Here is a 24,921-nt window from a genome sequence, read left to right on the forward strand (position 1 = left end):
CACTGTGATAATTTGCTTTATATAGACTTTTTCTTTTCATTTTGGAATTATTTTTCTTTGCATGAATTCCAAGACAAGGAACAATTGGGTCCAAGAGTTGAATCACTTTATGCTTTTGATACATATCATATTCTTCAAATTATTTTCTAAAAGAATTTTGTCTATTTACACTTTCACCAATAGTGGCACAGTGTTTAGCATTGGGGTTCTGGGGTTTATTATTTAAAAATGATCATTATAAATTTTATGTATAATTTCATATTTATGTATTTACATAAGTTTAGATACATAAATATGGTTTCCGCCTTGGGGTTATGCCTGCAAAGACCCATCACATACCCAGATTATTTGAATAGTTTTCTTCTGGTGCTTTTATGTTTTGTCTTTTTGATGTGTTTATTCCAGAGATTTGTTTTGGTGAGAGGGAAAAGATTAACTTAAATTTTTAAATAAAAATTATTCTAGCATCAAAAAGTGGCCATTAAATATGTGAATAAGAATGATACCTTATTGTTCTATTTTCCTTCTCTCTCCTCCCTCTTTTCTTTTGGATTTCTAGTGGGTGGAAGAGTTTCCCACCTGTTACCAACAGTTGAACGTGCCCCACCTCCCCTGATTCCCTACATCAGACTTTCAGAGGTTCCTGCATCCAGGAGGAACCTCTCTGCAGGACCCTACAGTGTGGGTGCCAAGCTCCCATTCTTGCTAGGAGACTCTGAGACCCTCAAGGCTCTGCATGTCAGAGAAGACAACTGGTCATTTTGACATCTGAAGAAATGAGGGGATTGTACCCTAAAGGCCTTGTCTAGCTCTTGTGCCCTAAAAGTGCTTCTGCAACCAGCTGATTATATGACCTTGGCCTAGTGGGGGCCGCAGATGTCTTTTCTTGGGCACATTTTGAACTATTTGTACTTACTGTACCCTTTGCTGTCCTGAACCATTTTCCAGATTCAAAGGGATAGAAAGATGTTTATGGGCCATGATTCTACAGGAAGTACCACAGATTTGGCCTCTTTCATTACCTCTGTGATAGTAGAGAATCCTAAACCTACTTCTGCTCAGATGTTGTGAGCTTGGGCATTGTTTTTGGACAGAAGCAATCAGATTTCTTTTCTGGAAATAACAGGAGTGCCTCATAACATATCCATCAACAAGCTGAGTCCTCCTGGTCAAGGACCATGGCGCATGCAGGGGGCTCTAAGGGGTGAGGAGACCCATCCTGAAGAGGAGCGGAGACTGGTGGAGATGAGGGAAATTGAAATGGTGGCGGTGAGTCCACATTCCTGGGTCCTGAAGTCCTGGTTCCTACAGTTCTCTCTTTAATTTTACATGCCCTCTCCTCATCCTAATATCCTTCCCGGCAATACAAATGAAAACTTCCCTTTGGTGAACTGAGCCACTTTGGATGTACACTCCTTGTAGCTGTGTGTGTGCTAAGTCACCTCAGTCATGTCTGACTCTTTGCGACCCTATGGACTGTAGCCTACCAGTCTCCTCTGTCCATGGGGATTCTCCAGGCAAGAATACTGGAGTGGGCTGCCATGCCCTTCTCCAGGGGATCTTCCTGACCCAGGAATTGAACCCAGGTCTCCTGTATTGCAGGCAAATTCTTTACCGTCTGAGCCAGCAGGGAAGCCAGAGGGAAGCAGAGCTAGAGTTTAAACACATGCAGCCTGTTTTCAGAATGTTCCAGCCCAGCATCAGGCAGTGGGACTAAAAGCCATGGCAGACTTCTTTCCTTGACTTTGCTGGATCTTTCCCCAATGTCCACTCCCTTTCCCCCTCATGCCCGCTTCCTGCCTTGTGCTAAATGTGTCCCCCGGGGATGCCACTTCGATAGCCATGTTTATAGCTTTCTCAGGTGGTGCTCTAACAGGGCATGTTCCCCGGGTGCACCCCTCAGAAGATGCCGCATCCCTCCATGCAGCAGGTGGGGTCAGATGCATGGCCATCTTCCAAGTTTGTTGAGTGTGGAGGGCCTGGGTCCTAGCCTCACGCCCCCAGGGGATTGCTTCTTACTGGTATTAAAGCTGGAAGACAACAAACCCCCAACTGCCAAGAAACCAAGAGAAGGAAGTCTTGCACAGCAGAGGAACACGTTTACTTGTCAGCTCATGGCTTCAGCTCTCAGCCCCTCGGTGGTGAACGTGATGAGATGGTGGAGGTAGTGGGCTGGGTGGCACCCTTGGTGCCTCATTCTGGGGGTGGGCAGGGTGGTGGGCATTTAGGAGGACAGGACTTGACACATGGCTTAGGAGGGCAGGGTGGTGGGCAGGGCGGTGGGCAGGGCGGTGGGCATGGTGGAGGGCACTTTGGGGGTGGGGGGCACGATGGGGGACATGGGGGACACGGGGTGCACTTTGGTGGTGGGCACTTTGGTGGCTGGCACTTTTCAGAGCACCGCTGCAGCAGCCTCTTTAAACAGCTGGGCTGGCATTTCGTTTCGCACTTTTGTTCACACCCGGGATCACATTGCTTGGGCTCATTCTTGGGCTCACCAGGTTTATTTTTATCATCACTCGACATTCCTTCTTGATTCTCTGAGCCCTGTAAAGAGATACATGACAGGTTGTTTGTGGGAGACCATATTGCAGGGTGGGAGGGGGGCCTCCTGCTCCTCACACGTCCTGCCCTGTGCCCAGCCTTATTCTTAAGAAAGCCTTTCCTGGGACACGTTCAGGATTTAGACCAAATTCTTATCTAAGGGCTGTCTTCTTGTCCTTGCAGTGCATTACTGACAACATTTCTTGATCTCATCACCCTTACTTTGCTTTCTCTGCATTTATCCTTGTCTCTGTTCCATAGCTCCTAGAGCAGGAGTTCTTAACCTAGGGTCCTGGGACCCTGCCCAAACTCAACATAAGAACCATACTTAACCATATATTTACCAGTGTAATCAGTATCTTCCATAACCCCAGGTATTTTGTTTCATTCATTTAAAAACATTATTCCAGGACATGGAAGCAACCTAGATGTCCATCAGTAAATGAATGGATAAGAAAACTGTGGTACATATACACAATGGAGTATTACTCAGCCATTAAAAAGAATACATTTGAATCAGTTCTAATGAGGTGGATGAAACTGGAGCCTATTATACAGAGTGAAGTAAGCCAGAAAGAAAAACACCAATACAGTATACTAACGCATAAATATGGAATTTAGAAAGATGGTAACAATAACCCTGTGTACAAGACAGCAAAAGAGACACTGATGTATAGAACAGTCTTACGGACTCTGTGGGAGAGGGAGAGGGTGGGATGATTTGGGAGAATGGCATTGAAACATGTATAATATCATGTATGAAATGAGTCGCCAGTCCAGGTTCGATGCACGATACTGGATGCTTGGGGCTGGTGCACTGGGATGACCCAGAGGGATTGTATGGGGAGGGAGGAGGGAGGAGGGTTCAGGATAGGGAACACATGTATACTTGTGGCAGATTCATTTTGATATTTGGCAAAACTAATACAATTTTGTAAAGTTTAAAAATAAAATAAAACAAAACAAAACATTATTCTGAGGAGTCCATAAGTTTGGAAGTCCACATTTCTAAAGGCATCCATGACATGACAACCATGTTAAAGAACTCTTGTAAGAACACCTCCACATCCCTCTGGAAATTGAATGGGAGGATATATTAGTGGGCTTAGTGACCCAGGACACTTATTTCAATTCTATGTCCTGTCTAAGCTCTCAAAACCTTAAGAATTGATTTTTTTTTTAATTTGAGGGATGAGGATGGAAAGAGTTGAATCCCCACCATGAGTGGGCTCCCATGGACCACTCTGGAAACTCCTCTCCTAGTTGATTAGGATGAGGGAAGAAGTTAAGAGGAGATAAACGGGGAAATTCTAGTTTCTCTGAAAATATGAATGTCAGAGCCACAAAACGTGATTTTCAGGAGGAATTCCTTTTCCCCCTCTGTTAAATTTTGCCCTGAGCTAAGTCTTCCTCTATAGACTGTTTGACTTCTGGATATGGACAGAGCTCTTATGTCTCTAATAATACTTGCAAGTTGGATAAACTTGGCACATCTTGGATTTCCTTTAACAGTATAAAAATAAATGTTTAAATCTACTTTTGTTTTAAAGTCCGTATGACTTTCTGAAGAGACAGATAATTACATTGAACTCCAAAATGGTTAAGAATCACTCTTGCAAATGAATTGTAGCTAGCTCTTGCTACTGAGAATAAGAGGAAATTTTCACCCAAACACAGCTGTCATTTCAACCTTGTTCAGTGCCTGGGCTGTGGTGGGTCATTCCCCAGAAAGGAGAGGTAAAAGATGGGGCATTTCTAGTTGTTGATATGCAACTCACCCCTTTGTGTTGTTACTGAAGCTGACAAGTAGTCGAGTGAGGTGGATATTATGGCTGTGCCCGGGAAGGTGTATTTTCCCCTCTGGTTCCTCTGCCCAGCTCTGAGGAAGCCGGAAGAGGAGAGAAGGAGACAGCCACTTGTGACCTCATTGCTACATCATCAAGTAGCAATTGTTGTATGGCTCCAGAGCTCCCAGCTCAACTCAAGTCTTTGAACATGAGAATAGGCTATGATCAATACCTCCTTCACTCTCTCGTCCTCTCCCCAACCCTCAAAATTCATGCTGGTGAAATCAGGCTATGGTGAAGGGTACTGAACTCTAAGGCCAGGGAACCTTATTGTTGCTGGTGGCAGAAAAGCTCTGTTGGCACCTGGTCTCTCTCTCTTCTCCTAGCCTCCTAAATCTTAACTCCTTTGAACTTGGCTGTTGTTTATCTTTCTAGGAGAGTTTCCTAGGACCTAGCACAGCTGTTTTGACTCTCCTGTCCTCCCTGTGTTTTTAGCATGAGATTCCAAAATCTATTTTTAAAGCTCCATACTCCCTGGTTCAAATTCAAGGATTACCTTAGCACTTTTTCTCAGTATCTCTTCCTGAAATTCACAGTTTTCTGGATTCTATGATTTTTTTTTTAATCAAGGAGTGGCCATCCCTTGAAATCTAAGGTAAATCTTGCCTATTCTAAAGAAATTGAGTCTGATGCCCCTGACCAGTTCTGACCTGTTGGGCTAAGCCCCGTTCCAATACTAGAGTGGAAAAGGTTGCCTCTAAGAAATTCTTTCCTTGGTTTTTCAAAGACCTGGCCAGGGGGTCTTTGTGGTTGCAATAGGGATGTGTCTAGGGTAGTAATAGGATTAATAAAGGCAACTAGGGCTCAGACACACATGATGCCTTGAACCCTGGTCCAGGAAATTCATCTTGGCATTTACTGATGAATGGACATCATCATTCACTGATGAATCATGAGTAATTTTTGGCTAAAATTGTGATATGATCATGCCTAAGGTGTTGAAAGATATTTTTGACAGCAGTGTAGGGTATATTGGGGAATGGAGTGGTGGAATGAAAGTTGAACTAGGTTGTTTCAAAGAAATCAGAAAAATTTCCAACTCTGAAGGAAGGCAGTGGCGGTGTGGAAGAAAGAGGGTGCCAATGAGACAAACATCACCAGAGAGGCAAATTTATGGGATTTGTTAGTGGAAAGTTAAGAAAATTAAGAAAGAGGACTCCCCGGTGCTCCCATTGTTAATGTGTGCAGTGCATGCTCAGTCATGTTTGACTCTTTGTGATTCTATGGACTGTAGCCCACCAGGCTCCTCTGTCGATGGGATTCTCCATGGCATGAAAGCTGGAGTGGGCTGCCATACCCTTCTTCAGGGGACTTTCCCAACTCAGGGATCAAACCTGGGTCTCCTGCATTGCAGACAGTTTCTTTACCACTGAGCCACTGGGGAAGTTCTATTGTTAATGGGCAGTGAGGAAACATAAGAGGTTTGTGTTGGAAGAAAACGAGTTTGAATCTAAGAGTTTTGTGTTTGCAGTAGAGCATCTTGAGTGGTTATTGGAAAGATGGCTCTGACTCTTGTGCTGCTGGGCAGACCTGAGAGCTTGAGTTCACTTCAGCCCAATATATGTTTACTGAGTGGATGAGAGTGAGCTGGTCCAGAAAGAGAGGACTGGGGAAGAGAAGAGTAAAGATACTAGGGAGGATGGGGAGTCCCAATGCAGGGTTTACTTGGTATTCACAGTGGATAAAGAATGTCATAAAACCCAAGTGAACCTAAATGAAAGTCCAGGGTGGGCCAGAATTGAGCCCCCTGCCCCTTGGATAATTGGTGTTGGATGCATTGTCTTGGTGTAGCCCAATCTTCATTTTCTTACCTCCTTCTGTTTGTTCAAGAGCTCTGTCTCTTCAAAGCCATTGAAAAGCAGCTCTTACACCCATCTCAAGAATCCCAGCTCCACCTGCTGTTCAGCTCTGGACCAGAGCTAGCAAGTGGATATGGAGGAGCCAGTCATCTGTGACAGTGATGAGAGAAGACGTAATGATTTCTACCGGCTGTTGTCATCTTCCGCTCTCTCCTTTCTCCTCTCTCCTATTTCTTGCTTAAGAAATTACCACTAAATAAAAGTCTATCACTCATTGGATTGTCAGCTGGACATTTGTCCATCATCTTTTTAGTCTTTAAACCCCTTCTTTAAAGGGTTACATTTACTAATAGGTATCTGCTTATGTTTGGGTTAGAGTTTGGTTGGCAGCTAGCTAGCAGCAAGGCACCCCTGAGATGAAACACAAAACAGGTTTCTTTTTAAAATTTTTTTAAATTTTTAATTGGAGGATAATTGCCTTGCAACGTTGTGTTATTTCTGTTGTACAACAATGTGAATTAGCTATAAGTATACATATGTCCCCTCTCTCTTGAGCCTCCCTCCCACCTCCACCCCAAACCCATACCTCTAGGTCATCAGAGAGAGAACAGACTTGTTGAGGGGCTGGATCTCAGAAGGAAAGTGGCTGGAAGGGGAAATGAGGGGCATCAAAGCCCCCAGGTTAAGAACGAGGACCTTGGATCCAGAGCCTTGGGTTCAAGTCCTGCTTTCGTACTTAATAAACGACCCTTATATGTGTGTACTCAGTCACTTCCATTGCAACCCTGTGGACTGCAGCCTTCCAGGCTCCTCTGTCCATGGGATTCTCCAGGCAGGAATACTGGAGTGGGTAGCCATGCCCTCCTCCTGGGGATCTTTCCAACCCAGGGACTGAGCCTGCATCTCCTGAGTCTTCTGCACTGCAGGTGAGTTCTTTACTGCTGAGACATCTGGGGAGCAGAAATGACATTTAGTAACTGGTTTAAACTTTTTAAGTTCCAATTCTCTCAACAATAAAGTGTGAAAATAATAGCACCCATCTTAGGATAATATGTGATTTATACTGAGAGCTTATAACATACCAGGCATATTTCCAAGTGCAAAGCCTGCACTGCCATCCGTCATCCTGCCTCATAGTACTTGTAGGTTGTGAAAATTCAGTAAGCCTCTACGTATGAAGAGCCCCCAGTAAAAGTCTTCTATACATATGGGTTATTATTTTTTCAGTGCATTCCTGGCTTTGTCATCACTTGGCTTGTTAGATCTCTCTTTGCCTCTGTCTCTGATCTCTCCCTCTCTCTCACCTCCTGATTTTGACTCTGAAATTCCTTCTCCGTATTATTTTTTCCTGTCTTCCAGCCAGAGTTCCTGGTCGTCTAATCTAGGAAGATTAGGTATTTCAATATTAGCTGTTAATGGATGATTTCAGTTTTGAGGAAGGAGAGTTGATATAAATGTTAGTGATAAAAGTTAGTACTGTAAACATTCACTAAGGCCAGAAAAGTCAGGGGACCATTCAATGATTTCTTCTTGTGAGCCTGCAGGCCCCATAGCTCTGGATATTGTACCAGGCCGGGGAAATCTTTTCTTTTCCCCAAACTTTAAACTTCTTATTTTGTATTGTGGTAAACCCAAAGAATTGATGCTTTTGAACTGTGGTGCTGGAGAAGACTCTTGAGAGTCCCTTGCACAGCAAGGCAATCAAACAAAATCCTAAAGGAAATCAACACTAAATATTCATTGGAAGGACTGAGACTGAAGCTGAAGCTCCAATACTTTGGCCACCTGATATGAAGAGCTGACTCATCGGCAAAGTCCCTGATGCTGGGAAAGGTTGAGATCAAGGAGGGGAAGGGGAAGACAGAGGATGAGATGGTTGGATGGCATCACTGACTCAATGGAGGTGAGTTTGAGTAAACTCCAGGAGATGGTGAAGAACAGGGAAGCCTGGAATGCTGTAGTTCATGGGATCGCAGAGTCAGATATGGGCTAGTGACTGAAGAATAGCCGATTAACAATGCTGTGGTGGTTTCAGGTGAACAGCAAAGGGGCTCCGTCATACATAAACATGTATCCATTCTCCCACAAAACCCCTCCCATCCAGGCTGGCACATAATATTAGGCAGAGTTCCATGCGCTTATACAATAGGTCTTTGTTGATTATCCATTTTAAATACAGCAGTGTGTACATGACCTTCAACTCCCTAACTATCCCTTTCTCTATCCCCCTCCAGCAACCCTAGGTTTGTTTTCTAAGCCTGTGAGTATCTTTCTGTTTTGTAGGTAAGTTCATTTGCATCATTTCTTTTTAGATTCCACATATAAGGGATATCACACAGTATTTCTCCTTCTCTGTCTGGCTTACATCACTCAGTGTGACACAGTCTAGGTCCACCCGTGTTGCTGTGTGTCAGAATTTTTAAATTCACTTGGTTCCCCCTTTTCTGTTTTCTAGGTGAAGTCACTCTTTTCTTCTCTCTCTTTCCCTGTCTCTCATGGGATTCTTACTGAATAAGCAGGACTCATAGGATAAAGTCAGAAAAGAGCTCTACTTCCCTTGGTGCCTCTTCAAATTCTCTCTGTGGGATTGTCTCTTTCCTTCCTCTTGGGATGGAATCTCTAGCAGATGCCATTAACTTTTAGGATCCTGCTTAGACAATAAGGAATTATCTGGTTCCTATTTTAGTAAACAAAAATTTACTTATTTATTTATTTGGCCGCAGCAGTTCTTAGTCGCAGCATGAGGCTTCTCTCTAGTTGTGGGGCATGGGTTCAGTAGTCAAGGCTGATGGGCTTAGTTGCCTGTGGCATGTGGGCCCTTATTTCCCTGAACAGGGATTGAACCTGTGCCCCCTGCACTGGGAGGCGGATTCTTAACCACTGGGCCACCAGGGAAGTCCCTAAACAATCTTATTTCAGTAATCGGAAGGTGCACTTCCCAGAACATTATATTTCCTTCTCTTTCCCACTTGGGACCAGAAAGGAGAGCATCTTCTCTATTTCTGTATTCAGAATTTCCCTTCCCCTTCCTCACTCACCTGGCCACCTCTGGTTTCTGGGGGAGGGTTTGAAAAGGGAGAAGAGACGAGGGGCAGGAAGGTTCTTATCTGATTGATACTGCTCTGCACTGACATAGAGGCTCTCTGTATTTGGCAGGTGGTTAAGTGACCTTTTCTCGGGTGGGAAACTTGAATATGTTCTTCAGCCGCTTCTGTCACCCACCTTGTTGAGGTTTTAACTGCAGCATTATTCAGTATTGGCAAGCATACCTGCCTCCCACTCCTACACACCCAAGGGTTGAGCAGTTCTCCTCCAGGTTCTTTCCGCTGGGATTTCACCTGTAGGTGGCCCTCTTGGATTGGATTTTACACAGCCCAGAGAGCCAGTTCTTCCTCTCCTGTGGCCCGCGGGAAACACAATCTTCCCCTTTCATTGTGCATCAATTCCCAATGGTGATTTTTACGTATTTTTGCTTATATGTTGTGTATTAGGTGTATATTAGTTCCACGACATCTTCATGGACATAGTTTGCTCTTTACCCAATTTGACTTTACTGCAGTATTTGACACTGTTGTGTCTTTTCTCTCTCTCTCTCTTTTTAAAATCCCATATCCCCTTGAGTTGGGCTTCCCAGGTGGCTTAGTGGTAAAGAATCTGCCTATCAGTGTAGGAGGTTTGGGTTTGATTCCTGGGCCGGGGAGATGCCCTGGAAGAGGAAATGGTTACTCACTCCAGTATTCTTGCCTGGGAAACCCCATGGACAGAGGAGCCTGGCAGGCTACAGTCCTTGGAGTAGCAAACCTATTGGACACAACTTAGCGACTAAATGATAACAACACCCCGTGGGTTCCTCTGTTACCTAGATGGTGTCCCATTTCTCTGGCCTCTTCTACCCGCCTCTTTCCATTAGATATACTTTGGTTCCTCAAACAGAATTCATCACCCTCTGCATCTTTTTAACATGCTTCTCTTGTGTGCTCCAACTCTGTGAATAGCATCTCTCTTCACCAAGACCTGAAACCTGAGATCATCCTAGCCTCCTGCCTCTCACTCAACTGCACCAAATGTGCCGCTGGGATCTGCCAGTTCTATTTCCCAAATCACAGGTCCTTGACCCAGGCTGGTGTTTGGGAGCCCAGCGAACACCTCTCTCACTGTTGCTGCCTTCATTGAAGTTGTCACTGTCACAGGTGTGCAAAGTGCCCAACTCAAATCTCTTCTGTTCAGTGTTGTATAATAATCTAAATATAAATAAAAGGAAGCCTGCACATCCTCAGTTGTTCAGTAGCACCCCTGCCAATGAGCTTCACCATCTCAACTCAATGGGTCTTTCTCTAGGAAGGAGGCTGAGGAGCTGAGGGTAGAACTCATTTTGGAGATTCACCAGATGGGGGGCCCCAGGAGGAAGGCATTCCAAGTCATTTCCCTGTGTCTGTTTTCCCTGGATAAGACACTATCTCTTTCTTGTAACTTCTGCCATTCCCCACCCCTCTAAACTTACCCACAGTGGTCTGGGCATTAACTGAGCAAAAGTCAATGTTCTTCAGTGATATTATTTTTAATAGCTCAAACAGAGAGGCTGGGTTATGAGTCAGCAGGATTGGGGGTGGAGGCTGCAGGTTCAGTCCTGGAAAGAGCCTAACTAGCAATAAGATATGGGGTGTGCACAGTGGGGAAGACAGGCGGCTTCAACAACTTCTCTGTGGCATGGAGGAGAGAAGCGGGGATTCTGATATGACTTTTTTTTAAAATTTATTTTTACCTGGAGGATAACCACTTTACAATGTTGTGTTGGTTTCTGCCATACAACAACGTGAATCAGCCATGGGTATACATATGTCCTCTCCTTCTTGAACCTCTCTCCCACCTCCCACCCCATCCTACCCTTCCAGGTTGTCACAGAGCACCAGACTGAGCTCCCTGAGTCATACGGCAACTTCCCACTAGCCATCTACTTTACATATGGTAATGCATGTATTTCAATGCTACTCTCTCAATTTGTCCCACCCTCTCCGGCCCTCGCTACGTCCATAAGTCTTTTCTCTATGTCTGAGTCTCTGTTCCTCAGACTCAGAAAAGGTTCATCAGAACAATTTTTCTAGATTCCATATATACGCATTAATACATGATATTTATTTTTCTCTTTCTGACTTACTTTACTCTGTATAACAGGTTCTAGGTTCATCCACGTCACTAGAACTTTCTCAAAAGCATTCCTTTTTATGGCTGAGTAATATTCCATTGCATATATGTATCACGGCTTCTTTACCCATTCGTCTGTAGATGGACATCTAGGTGGCTTCCATGTCCTGGCTATTGTAAATAGTGCTGCAATGAACATTGAGGGTGCATGTATCTTTTTCAATTCTGTTTTTTTTCAGGATATATGCCCAGTACTGGGATTGCTGAGTCATATGGTAGCCTTAGTCCTAGTTTTTAAAGGAATCTCCGTATTGTTTTCCATAGTAGCTGGATCAATTTGCATTCCCACCAACAGTTGCAAGAGGGTTCCCTTTTCTCCACACTCTCTCTAGCACTTATTGTTTGTAGATTTTTTGATGATGGTTGTTCTGACTGATGTGCGGTGATATCTCATTGTAATTTTAAAATCATTTGGGAGAATCCTGTTTTTTTTTTTTGTCTCTGTAGGAAATTGAAGGAAAGCTCATGTTTCCTTCTCTTTGTGGGACTTTTCTTTGGCCTCCAGAGGTGAAAGCTGCTGGTAAGAGACTGAGAGCACTGTGGGAAGAGGGTGTAGCAACAGGAGAGTGGCAGTATTCTGCCCGCTAGGGTGATGGTCCTAGAGAAGCACACTCCTGCCCAGGTTCCCAGGAGCTCCCTGAGAACACATCTGACCACCCTCCGCTCTCTGTTTGGATTAACTGTGGACTTTCACGATCCACTTTCAGCCTGGGGGAAGTAGTTTCTTCTGGGGCTGAATGTAATTCAAGTTTTTGGATTAAAATAGAGTGTATGGTAATAGGGAACAGAATCCAGGTGCTTTATGAACAAGTCAGGGAGGGCAGCTTCAGTGTGTGAGCCTTGATGGAACAGGGAGTGCTGCACAGTGGGGCGCTCCTGTGGGCTGGGGATAAGGAAGAGTTTAAGAACATGGCAGTTTTGTCTATACCATGCAGTCTCCTGGCAGAGGAGCTGGGAGAAGTTGTGCTCTGAACTCTGGGGAAATCTTGATTGGTTTAAGCAGATGGTGCTTTTTTTTTTTTTTAATTTTTCAGCTGTGTTTGTTCCTGGTGCATGTGTTCTAAGTCAGTTCAATCCTGTCTGACTCTTTGCAACCCTATGGATTGTAGCCGGCCAGACTCCTCTGTCTGTGGGATTCTCCAGGCAAGAATACTGGACTGGGTTGCCACGCTCTTCTCCAAAACAAACTTGAGCACAGTGCGTCGGCCAGAAATCAATCCCAGATCTCCCTTGTAGGAGATGAGAATTCTACCACTGAACCACCAGTGCCCCTCCTGGAAATTCTTACAAAGTTGTTGCTTCACCAGGGAGGCCAATTGAGGAGAAAAAAAAAAAAAAATCTGTGTTCTTGTAGGAATCTCATATTACCAGCAGGGGGCAGCATGGTAGCGGAGACTACAAGTGGAAAGTCTGGCCTTATCCTGACCACAGCAGAGAAGGAACAGGTCTGATCTCTAGGGAAGAGTTTGAGAGCATGGCACTTCTGTATTCACCATGCAGTTTCCTGGTAGAAGAGCTGGGAGGAGTGGGTTTGGAGAGGAAAACCCAATACACTGTGATGATATCTTTCTCCTTGAGTCTGAAGAGAGGCCGTGCCTTCTCAGTTGTTCATGTTCCCTGCTTTGGCTGGAAGTCAGGGGATGATGCTGGGCAGGGGGGTGCAGTGTCTTTATGATCAGATGGTGGAGGGTGGCTTCAGAGGTGTCGCTTCCACTTTGGCAGGATTCCTGCTGGCTGGGGGAGGGGCACTGCATAGGGGGACAGTTCTGCTGGCTGGGGGTGGGGAACACAGCTTGGGAGGGCAAGGCTTAAGGTCCTGGGGAGGGGGCCAGCATGGGATTTTGTACTGTTGCTGCTGCTAAGACATCTTTCTATTCTTCTGAAAATTTTTATTGGAATATAGTTGCTTTACAATTTTGTGTTAATTTCTGCTGTACAGCAAAGTGAATCAGCTTCGTGAATCCAAAAACAATCCAAAAAGAAGGAATAAATGTATGCATATATTTTGTTGTTGTTCAGTCGCTAAGTTGTGTCTGATTCTTGCGACCCAATGGACTGTAACCCGCCAGGCTCCTCTGCCCATGGGATTTCTCAGGCAAGAATATTGGAATGGGTTGCATTTCCTTCTCCCTGGGGATCTTCTCGACCAGGGATTGAACTGGTGGTCTCTAGCATCTCCTGCACTGGCAGGAGGACTGTTTGCCACCAGTGCCACCTGGGATACCCATATGTGTGTGTGTGTGTGTGTACTTTTTGGATTTCCTTCCCATTAAGTCACCACAGAGCAATGAGTAGAGTTCCCTGTGCTATATGGTAGCTTTTCATTAGTTACCTGTTTTATATGTAATAGTGAATATATGCTAATCCCAATCTCCCAATTCATCTCACCTCACCCCCGTCCCCCCTTGGTGTCCATATGTTTGTTCTCCACATCTGTGTCTCCATTTCTGCTTTGCATATAGCTTCATCAATACCATTTTTCTAGATTCCACATACATGCGTTAATTTGAGACATTTATTTTTCTCTTTTTGACTTTTTCACTCTGTTTAAGACATCTTTCTTGTTTGAAAATAATCTATAAGCAAGAGAAGATCTTCTGTTGTTGATGTTGACACCTTCTTAATTAAACCACCACCGCTCTACCATTACCCTCAGGGGCAACCTTCCCATCAGGGGTTCTGGCAAATCTGCCGCATCCCAGGACCCTGCACTTGCAGCAGCTGCTGAGGAAGGATTGTAGGAGTACTTTTTTTTTTTTTTCCTATAAATGGCCCCTCTCTCTGCCCTGAGAAAGTCACTCTTGGGCATCCCCTGTCTGTAACTCTAGAGGGAGCCCGGGTTGGCATATCAGGCTCTTCACATCCATTGGAGCTATTTCACTTAACCTGAAATTCCAAGCACACCTGACCTGTGAGGATAAAGCCAAGTGGGCTGAAGAGACTCCAGCCCTAGCCCTTTCATGATGGATTCAGCCCAGGCTGGGACAATACCTGGAATCCACCGTGACTTGCCAGCTCCAGGTATAGCTCTCCACTTCCTGAAACACCTGTCAAACCCCTTCTTTGTATAGAAGATCCTCCTTTGTCAGCAGGTGGTGTGCAATGGCATTTCCTTCTGTGCAGAAAGGACAGCCGGTATGAGACGGGTGTTTCACGTGCACGTCAGTCCACTGTCGTCTCCTCGTGCTCCAACAAAGCAGTGGACTGAGTGTGAAAACCCAATGTGGAGGGGCGGCACAGCAATGGGTTCTGGGAGGCTGGGTCACGCCATTCAGTCTCTTCAACCCTCCACACCCCCTGTGCTTCTGCTTCTGTGCCATGTCCAACGATTCTCTTTAAACCTCTAGCCAAGCCCCTGTCTCTGCATCCTGCAGTTTGAATAAGCGTATGTCAGGAGTGTCCAGAGAAATAGAATGAGTAGGAAGTGAATATGTATATTTTTAAGAAGTTGGCTCATGTGATCATGGAGGCCGGCAAGTCCAAAACCTGCAGAGCAGGCAGGCTGGCTGGAAACCCAGGGAAGTTTGCAGTTTGAGCACACTTGCAGCCTGGTCATAGAATTCCCTTGGGACAGGTCAATCTTTTTTTGTATTCAGGCTTTGAACTCATAGGATGAGCTCTACTTACATGATGTAGGATCATGTTTTCTTCAGCATTGGTGATATAGTGGTGAGCATAGCTGCCTTCAAGCAGCTGACCCAGGTTCGATTCCTGGCCAATGCAGCAGGCCAACCTTTGGGCTTCCCTCAAAGCTCAGCTGGTAAAGAATCCTCCTGCAAAGCAGGAGACCTAGGTTCAATCCCTGGGTTGGGAATATCCCCTGGAGAAGGGAAAGTCTACCTACTCCAGTATTCTATCTGGCCTGGAGAATTCCGTGGAATGTATAGTCCATGGGTTTTGTTTTTTTAAAAACCTCTTAACTTTTTTTTAAACCTCTTCAACTCCAGGGGCTTCTTTTGTATTTAGGCTTTCAACTCATAGAATGAGGTCCACTTACATAATGCAGGATCGTTTTCTTCAAAGACTATGATTAACATGCCCTGGTGGCTCAGATGGTAAAGCGTCTGTCTACAGTGCGGGAGACCTGGGTTCGATCCCTAGGTCAGGAAGATTCCCTGGAGAAGGAAATGGCAACCCACTCCAGTACTCTTGCTTAGAAAATCCCATGGACGGAGGAGCCTGGTGCAGGCTACTGTCCGTGGGGTCGCAAAGAGTCGGACACGACTGAGTGACTTCACAAGCCCAGCTAGGGTGCGTAGGTAGTCACAGAAATCATCCAGGGATGATAGGGGATTATGTCTCTAAAACTTTTGAATGTGTTTACCCTCTCATGCAAGTTTACCCGGTCTTTTGTTCTCCTCCTGGCTTCACACAGGGACAGTGCATCCTTTTTCTTTCATTTCACCATGAAGTATTCCTGGACTGGACAGGGGACCAGGAGAAGGTTTCTTATGCCCAATAACTCAACATAAAGAAGTGGAAACCTCACCCTAGTCTGCTTCACAAAAAGCACTCACCTTGTGATCCAGCAGCGTGGTGCAATTGGTGGGAAAATGAAAATTGGGATATTCATGGACTATGATTAGATTAAAAAATCCATAATCACGGAATGTGATTGGCTTCAAAGAAGGTCTTGCCTGGGTTACATAAGCAGCCAGTGATGGAGCCCGGTTAAGAAATCAAGGAGTCATCCCCGATGTACTTGGTTCCTCGTCTTCTGTGGGTTTCATACATTCCCTCAGCCCTGGGTGAGAGAGTGTACATCCCCACTGATGTGCCTTTGTCAGATGCAATCTAATGGTCCATGTGGTACATCCGTGCCTTCCCAGCAGACCACTGAGCAGTCTTCTCCAGAAAGCTTCTATCTCCTTCTTTTTTTCCTCTAGGTCTTAGCAGTGCAAGACACTTTACTGACACGAATCAATGTTTATTGAGAGAAGTACAGAGACTGACTAGTGAAGTAGTTGATTGATAGAGTAACCTCCCAGCAAGCTGAGGCTAAACCCCGAGGAGAACTTCCTTCATGTTTCCTCACCTGTGTTACTGTGCTGTCTCTGACTCAGGGACCTCGCATGCCTGCCCCCTAGTGGCTCTCTGGAGGTCCCAGTGATTTTCCACTCAGTCTCAGAAGCTTCTTTTCTCAGGCCCAGACTTGTCCCTCTGTGTCCTTCTCCCAACCCCAGTAAGAGAGTAGAGAAATGGAGCAGGATCCTACGGCTTGGCCTTCTCCCCACTGTGTCCTCAGTCTGCCTTTTGTCTGTGGAGAAACTTTAGCCAAAGAATAAGTTTAATCACAAGAGGTAGAAAATGCAGAAACAAAGGAAAACAGTCAAAGGAGACCAAATAATAATAATGTAATCATTGATCCATAGTTAAGGACCCTTAGTTCCTCCTCAAGGGCTATCAGTAATATTCTGAGCCGTATCTGGTGAGCTGTTTTATAGATACTGAAGCCCCTACCAGGCGAAATAAGTTAACTACATGATGACCAGACTGTACCCACCAACATGCTGCTGCTAAGTCGCTTCAGTCGTGTCCGACTCAGTGCGACCCCATAGATGGCAGCCCACCAGGCTCCCCCGTCCCTGGGATTCTCCAGGTAAGAACACTGGAGTGGGTTGCCATTTCCTTCTCCAATGCATGAAAGTGAAAAGTGAAAGTGAAGTGGCTCAGTCGTGTCTGACTCTTCACGACCCCATGGACTGCAGCCTACCAGGCTCCTCCATCCATGGGATTTTCCAAGCAAGAGTACTGGAGTGGGGTGCCATTGCCTTCTCCAACCAACATAAGCTGTCATAATTCTGAGAATTGGCCTCAAAGAACTGGAAACAAACTGACCCTGGAACTGAAGGTTAACTGCACCTAAAACAGCAAAGCTGATGCTGGTCAGACCACTGATGACCAATTTCAAGATGACTGTCAAGGCTGACTGCTGTTTCTGCAAGCAGCCCCTCCCTCTGTCTATAAAACCTTTCATCACCCCACCCCCCATTGTTCGAGTAGAAAGGGGGCAGTCAGCGGATGGGGAGAATGGGCCTTTATGTCCCTCACCGCCCCCACTCCCAGTTGCCAGCATCCAAAATAAAGCAAACTTTGTTTTGCACAAACCTGGCCTCTTTATTGGCTTTGAGGAGAGAGCAGCCATACCCTGACTTTCGATAACACAGAGACAGGGCAAATAAGGGAATAAGATATTTTTTTGAGAAGCATGAAGGAAAGACCATCAAATAGTTTGGAAAATTTTTAATGGACTCGGAGTCTAGCAGGCAGGGTGAGCTTTGTTAGGGGTTGTGGGGAGTGTAGGAAGGAAAGACAAACAGAAAAGTTCATTGTCTTCACTGAGGAGTGTGGAGTCTGCTCTGAAGAAGTCTGGAGAGTTTCTGATTGGCTTAAGCAGATTTTGTTGTTGTTAATTTTTCAGCTCTGTTTGCTCCTGGAAAACTTTACCGTTTGCAACTACAACTCCTAGTGAGGCCAACTGGTGGACAAGAATGTCTGTGTCCTTGTAGGTACCTCATGTGACCAGCCGGGGGCAGCATGGTAGAGGAGACAGCAGGTAGAAAGTGTGGCCTTGTCCTGACCAAGGCCTTGTCCTGACCTGGACAAGGTGGAGAAGAAGGAGTGGAAGGAGTGGAGGAGAAGGGCAGGAACAGGTCTGGCCTCTAGGGAAGAGTTGGAGAGCATGGCACTTCTGGCCACACCATGCAATCTCCTGGTGGAAGAGCTGGGAGGAGGGTATTGGAGAGGAAAATCCAATACACTGTAATGATACCTTTCTCCTTGAGTCTAAAGAGAGGCAGTGTCTTCTCATTTTATTGGAAGTGAGGGGATGGTGCTGGATGCAGTGTCTTCATGATCAGGTGGTGGAGGGTGGCTTCAGAGGTGTCACTTCTGCTTTGGCAGATATTCCTGCTGGCGGGGAAGGGGGACATGGCTTGGGAGGGCAGGGTTCAGGAGCTCAGGGAGGGCAGTACCAAGAAACCTGGGGAGGGCAGCATACCCGGGGAGGGCAGGTGACAGTGACTTGGGGAATGCAGGGCGCAGGAACCTGGGAGAACCACATGAAGGAACCTGGGGAGGGCAGTTCACAGGAACCTGGGTAGAAGGCTGGAAGGGGACTTTGTACTATTGCTGCTGCTGACAGGACATTTTTCTTTGACCAAAGATAAATTGAAAGAAAGAAAAAAAAGCCCTTTAGAATGAGACAAAGAACTGATGCTTTTGAACTGTGGTGTTGGAGAAGACTCTTGAGAGTCCCTTGGACTGCAAGGAGATCCAACCAGTCCATTCTGAAGGAGATCAGCCCTGGGATTTCTTTGGAAGGAATGATGCTAAAGCTGAAACTCCAGTACTTTGGCCACTTCATGCGAAGAATTGACTCATTGGAAAAGACTCTGATGCTGGGAAGGATTGGGGGCAGGAGGAGAAGGGGACGAGAGAGGATGAGATGCCTGGATGGCATCACCAACTCAATGGACGTGAGTCTGAGTGAACTCTGGGAGTTAGTGATGGACAGGGAGGCCAGGCGTGCTGCGATTCATGGGGTCGCAAAGAGTCGGACATGACTGAACTGAACTGAACTGAGAATGAGACAACATCAGTGGAGATTATTTCCAAACTAGCACAAGAGAGAAGTACTGTCACTTATTACTTTTGTCTTTAAGATCAACGCTATGACCACCCTATTGTACTTCCTCCCTATTTTTCCCACCCTACAGGAGCCTCCACAGATCGCAGTGGCCAAAAAAGGACTTTTCTTGGGGGGCTGGCCTGCAGTTGCCAGTGCCTACTCTGCTGCACCTGAGCACTGGTATCTGGACTGTGTACTCTTTCCTTTAAAAGGAGCATGTTCACTCTGCAAAGAGCCAGGGAAAAGAATGGGTTTGGGAAATGTGCTTGAAAATAAAAGACAAAATGTCTTTAGTCAGTTTGAAGAAAAGAAGCTTGGGAGGACATGAGAGCGCTTGCTAAAGTTTATAAGACGTGTTGAAGCAGAGAGATGAATTTGGAGAGTTTAGCTTATATTGTTCCCAGATACCATGGAGTAGTTTCTTTCTCGGAGACTGTGCCCCTATCTGTTGCTGAGGCATTTTTTCCCCTTAGTTTGCCATTTTTGGCAGCATCTCTAGTCCTTTGTATTATTCCTGACTACTTTAAACTTGATCACTGCTTCTTCAAGGATAATTACTGCCCCTTTGCATTGGCTGTCTTAAAATCAGAATCCAGAGCAGAGTCAGAGTCAGTAGGAAACCCTAGGCAGGCATCTGGCCCAGGTCCTCACTAGATAACTCACCATGCTCTGGCCTGGAGTCGAAAGCTTGACCTTGAAACAATAGGAAGATTCAAGGTGGAGCATAAGAAAGAATAAAGCCTGGGGGCTATGTAAGCTAAGTTCTGGCCTCAGCTTTACCAGCTTTCTGTAGGCTGATCTGGAGCTTTCTCATCTGTAACTTTAATCACATTCATCTCAAATTATTTTCTGTTTTAGAACAGCAGTCAGCAAACTTTTCCTCTTAAGGGCCAGGTAATAAAAATTTTAGGCTTTTCTGACCAGGCTTTGTCACAACTCTCCAACTCTGCCATTGTGACATAAAAGCAGGCATAGGTAAGAATCACTGATGCAACTAGACTGATGCAACTTCACTTCATACTAAGTGAAGAAAGTCAGATAGAAAAAGACAAATGCCATGTGACATCACTTATATGAGGAATGTAAAATATGATACAAATGAACATATGTGTGAAACAGAAAATCAAAGACATAGAGAACCGATTGGTTGTTGTGAAGGGGGAGAGGCTTGCGGGAAGGAGGGAGTGGGATGTTGGGATTAGCAAATAAACGCTTCTATTTATAGAATGGATAAATAACAAGGTCCTAGTGTATAACACAGAACTATATTCAATATTCTATGACAAACCTTAATGGAGAAGGATATAAAAAAAGAATATATACATATGTATAACTGAATTTGTTTGCTCTAGAGCAGAAATTAACACAACATTGTAAAACAACTATACATCAATAAAAAATACTAAAACTAAAAGCACGCATAGGTAATATGTAAACAGATGAGCATGAGAGTATTCCAATGAAATGTTATTTCCCAAAATAGGTGAGCTGTAGTTTACTGACACCTGATTCAGACCCCAACTTTCTGTATCACACTTCTCCCTGCTCGAGGTCTCTCCCAGCTGGTTTTTGTTTTCTGGTTTGTTTTATTTATCTGTTCCTATTGACTCATTGGAAAAGACCCTGATGCTGGGAGGGATTAGGGGCAGGAGGAGAAGGGGACGACAGAGGATGAGATGGCTGGATGGCATCACTGACTTGATGGACTTGAGTCTGAGTGAACTCCGGGAGTTGTTAGACAGGGAGGGCTAGCATGCTGCAGTTCACAGGGTGGCAAAGAGTCGGACACGACTGAGCAACTGAACTGAACTGATTGCTGTTTCTGTCATCTGTCTTTCTTTTTCTGTATTCCATCCCAACCCATGGCTCTATACAACCTTCTCATTCCCTCCTACCAGAACCTATCGATGGCATCCTGGAGGGCTTCCTTTCCCACAGAGCAGAGTCTCACTGCTCACCTGCCTCTCTGGGTTGTTCCAGGCTTGTGGAATTCAAATGCAGTGAAGAAGCTTGGAGCAGGGTCCTTTTATTCTGGGCTCAGCCTGGCAGGAGATCAAAGGGGCTTGTCCACCATTTCGTGGTAATCTGATGTCTCACTCGGTTCTTGAAAACACTTGCTAGATCCTCTCTTTGCACTAAAAACTCTAGTTTGGCAGCTTTAGGGTGAATAACCACAATTCTGTTTCCTCTGAAAGGATTTAATATGTGTGTGTGATGAGTGAGGCAGGGGGATATAGGGATTAATGTACTTTCTTCAAATATTCTTGGTCTTTCAGCAGAATTTGGGTTTGTATATATCTTGACCTCTACCTTATATCTTAAATGAAAATTAGTTCTGGGTAGATTATAGATCTACATTTTTTTCTTTTTGAAAGATGATTTTATTACCTGTTCAAGGGATTAAATTTAAAAATCATTTTATTTTAAAGTAAGTGAAATTAATATTTAGTTTAAAAAATAGAAACCCAACAATAAAAGTGACACCTTCAGCTATCTTTCTACCTATCTCAAGGTTTGAAAAGTCATACTTTCAAATACATGATGGGAAGTAGTGCTCAAGTCTAGAATGCTGCTGTCTTTTGATGATGGATCTACATTTGAGTGGTAAAATGATAGAGTCTAAAAAAAGGGAAAGAAAATCTTCATGATCCTGTCAACAGCAAAGAGTCCACAAACAAGGCATAAAAAGCATAATTATAAGAGTTCTGGTTTTTAAAATACACCATTATGATTGTAAAAATGCAAGCCACAGAGATGGAGAAGCTACTTATAATACATATATCTCACAAAGAACTTGTGTCTAGAACCAGCGCCCCCCCAACCCAACACACTCAAACACACACTCCTACAGATCAACAAAAACAAGAAGCAGAAATAGAAAACTGTCCAAACAACTTGAACAGGCAGTTGATGGAAGGGTATTTTCAAATTTCCAATAAATGTATAATAACGTGCTCAATCTCATCAATCACAAGAGAATTGAAAGTTGAAATCATATTATCTCCATATCACCACTTAAATGACTAATGTGAAAAAGACACCATCAAGATTGCTTAGTGTGTAGAACAGCTAAAACTTTTATATACTGTTGACAGGAATAAAAGTTGTATTAAAATTTTGGAAAAATTAGCAGTATCTACTAGAGCAGAGCACCCAACAGAGGTATATGCATATTGTAACAAAAATATATGAACATGAATGTTCACAGTAGCACCACTTAAATTTTTTTTTAAACTGGAAACTAGTAAAACGGCTGTCAACAGTAAATAAAAATACATAAATAATGGTATATTCTGGAAGTGAAAAACTATACAATGAGAACGAACTAAACTATGATCCACAATTATACACTGGGAAATGAGTGAAGCTCACTAACACAATCTTGAAGGAAAAAAAATTCAGGCAATAAAGAATTTCTACTGTATGATTTCCTTTTTATGGATTTCAAAATAAGGAAAGCTAATCTGTGGTGTTAGATGTCAGGAGAGTGGTTCTATTTATGGGTAGCTAGTGACTGGGAGGGGGCACGATAGGATGGACCACTGGGATGCTGGTAACAAGCTATTTCTTCATCTGTGTATTGGTTAGATGGCTATTTAGCTAGTTAAAGTTTATTGAGCTGTGTACTTAAGTTGTAATTTTATTTATTTATATTTCAAATTTAGTCCAATTAAATGTTAATTTTAAAGTCAATATTCCTGCAATGTAGTGAAAGAGAGAGTGAGAGATGATGATAATAGCAAAATATTAAGAACCATAGCATGGAATATTTTTAGGACAGTAAGGACTTTGGATTTTATTCTGAAATGGGATGAGATTTGATAATTTCAGTAAAGAGAGAGCATAATGTTATTTATGTCTTGATATGATTGCTGCAGTTCTGATAAGGGGTTGTGGCACGAGATAAGAAGAAAGAGACAAGACAGGTGACTTTTGCGGTGGCTCAGAGGAATAATAATGCTGACTCCAACTAGGATAAGAACACTGGAGGTAATGAAAAAATGAGAAGTGATTTCATTCTTAGTACAGAACTTGAGGACTTTGGAAGGAATTATCTGTGTGAGATAACACAAGAAATCAGAGATGAATCCTAGGGTTTAAAAAATATTGTTATTATTTAGTTGTGTCTTGAGCATCTTTATACACATGGTGACATTGCTGTGTATACTGAAGATGGATAAAAAATGTTCCACATATGATAGGTATTAGATTATTACAAAAAAGATAATCAGCAGTTATCATAAACAACTTCATAACAATAAATTCTACAACTTATAGTAAAAGGACAAACTCCTTGGAAATCAAGTGACAAAAACTAACACATGAAGAAAATTTGAATAGCTCTGGAATGATCTTCTGACGTGTCAGCTTGGCTAGGCCACAATCCCTAGTTATTCAAACATTAATCTAGGTGTTGCATAGAGGTAGATGTGACTAATGTTCCTAATTAAATGACTTTGTATAGGGGAGAATATCCTAGATAAGCTGGGTTGGTCTGATGCAATAGTTGAAAGACCTTAAGAGTAGAATTGAAGCATCCCTGAAGAAATTCTATGCATGAACAATCACTCAGACCATGACAGATAGTTTCAGTCTCCCTATGTAGAAATATCTAAGGAATTTACACAAAAATATATTGGAATTAAGTGATTTTAGCAATGCCACAGAATATAAGGCCAATCAATTTATTTCTGTATACCATCACCAAACAATTGGAAATAAAGTAAAAAATAAACTCATAATAGCATATAAGTCATAAAGTATTAGAAATATATTTAACAAAAATGTTCAATATGTCTATACTGAAAACTATAGAATAATCCAGAGAAATTTTCAAAAAGATGTAAATAAATGAAGAGATATACAGAATTTATACATTGGATAACACATTCTTTAAAACATATCAGTTCCCTTAAGTTAAGCTATTGAGTTCTTATAATCCCAATAAAAATCCTGGTTAACTTTTTGGGGAGAAATCAACAGGCCAAATTTAACATTTATATGGAAATACAAAGAACATAAACTAAACCAAACAATCTTGGAAAAGAACAAAATTGAGGGCCCTACATTATCTGATTTCAAGACATAGACTACAAATGTCCATCCATCAAAATGCATGGCTTTGTCATGTAATAGACATATAGATCAATGAAACTATATAAAGAATCCAGAGATGGACTCAACATTTATGGTCAAGTAAAATGTATAAATACCAAAAAGCATGCTTAACAACATTACTAATCAGGGAAATGAAGTTAAAAAGTCCCATGAGGTACCATTTCAGATCATGACAATGGCTAAAGATAAATAAGTGACTAAAACAAGCATGATAAGGATGTGGAACAATTGGAAGCCTCACACAAGCTGGTGGGAATGCAAATGACACAGTCAATTTAGGAAACAATTTGGCAGTTTCTTACAATGTTAACCATACTTCTCTGCTATGACCATGAAGCTTCGTTTCTAAATACTTATTTAAGAGAAATAAAAACATACATTCATAAAAGACTTATACATAAATATTCATAATAGCTTTGTTTGCATAACACCAAACTGAAACAATGCAAATGTTTGTCAACATATAAATAGATGAACAAATTGTAGATAATTCACACAGCAGAATATGCCAAGCAATTAAAAAATACCTAAAAAAACTACTGATTAAAAAATAACATGACGAATATCAAAACAGGTTCAGCAAAAGAAGTCAAACAGAGCAGAGTGAGTTTTGTATGATTCAGTGTGCATGAAGTTCTAGAGTAAGCAAAACTCACCCGTGGTGATAGGAATCTGAACAGGAGATGCCTTTGGGAAGAAGTAAGTAGAAAGGAGTATTGCAAGTATTCTATATTCTCCTCACTCTTGGATATTACAGGGACTGTTATGATAAGATCAGGTT

The 24,921-nt window shown here is 43.4% G+C and overlaps 1 protein-coding gene across 1 annotated transcript; it reads right to left on the reverse strand.

Moving 5' to 3' along the window:
- Positions 1-2,079: 2,079 nt before the first annotated feature.
- On the reverse strand, positions 2,080-4,448 carry LELP1 (late cornified envelope like proline rich 1). The gene is made up of 2 exons (NM_001077056.2): positions 4,323-4,448; positions 2,080-2,547 (listed from the first exon to the last, which is right to left on the reverse strand). Exon 2 carries the CDS (start codon positions 2,524-2,526, stop codon positions 2,194-2,196), a length of 333 nt encoding a protein of 110 aa, NP_001070524.1. The 5' UTR covers positions 2,527-2,547; positions 4,323-4,448; the 3' UTR covers positions 2,080-2,193.
- Positions 4,449-24,921: the final 20,473 nt, after the last annotated feature.

The sequence above is a fragment of the Bos taurus genome, chromosome 3 (genome assembly GCF_002263795.3).
Source record: "Bos taurus isolate L1 Dominette 01449 registration number 42190680 breed Hereford chromosome 3, ARS-UCD2.0, whole genome shotgun sequence".
NCBI lineage: Eukaryota > Metazoa > Chordata > Mammalia > Artiodactyla > Bovidae > Bos > Bos taurus.

Excerpts from the sequence above, each read along its gene's own strand:
- LELP1 (NM_001077056.2), bottom strand. The coding sequence starts at position 2,526 with ATGTCGAGTGATGATAAAAATAAACCTGGTGAGCCCAAGAATGAGCCC.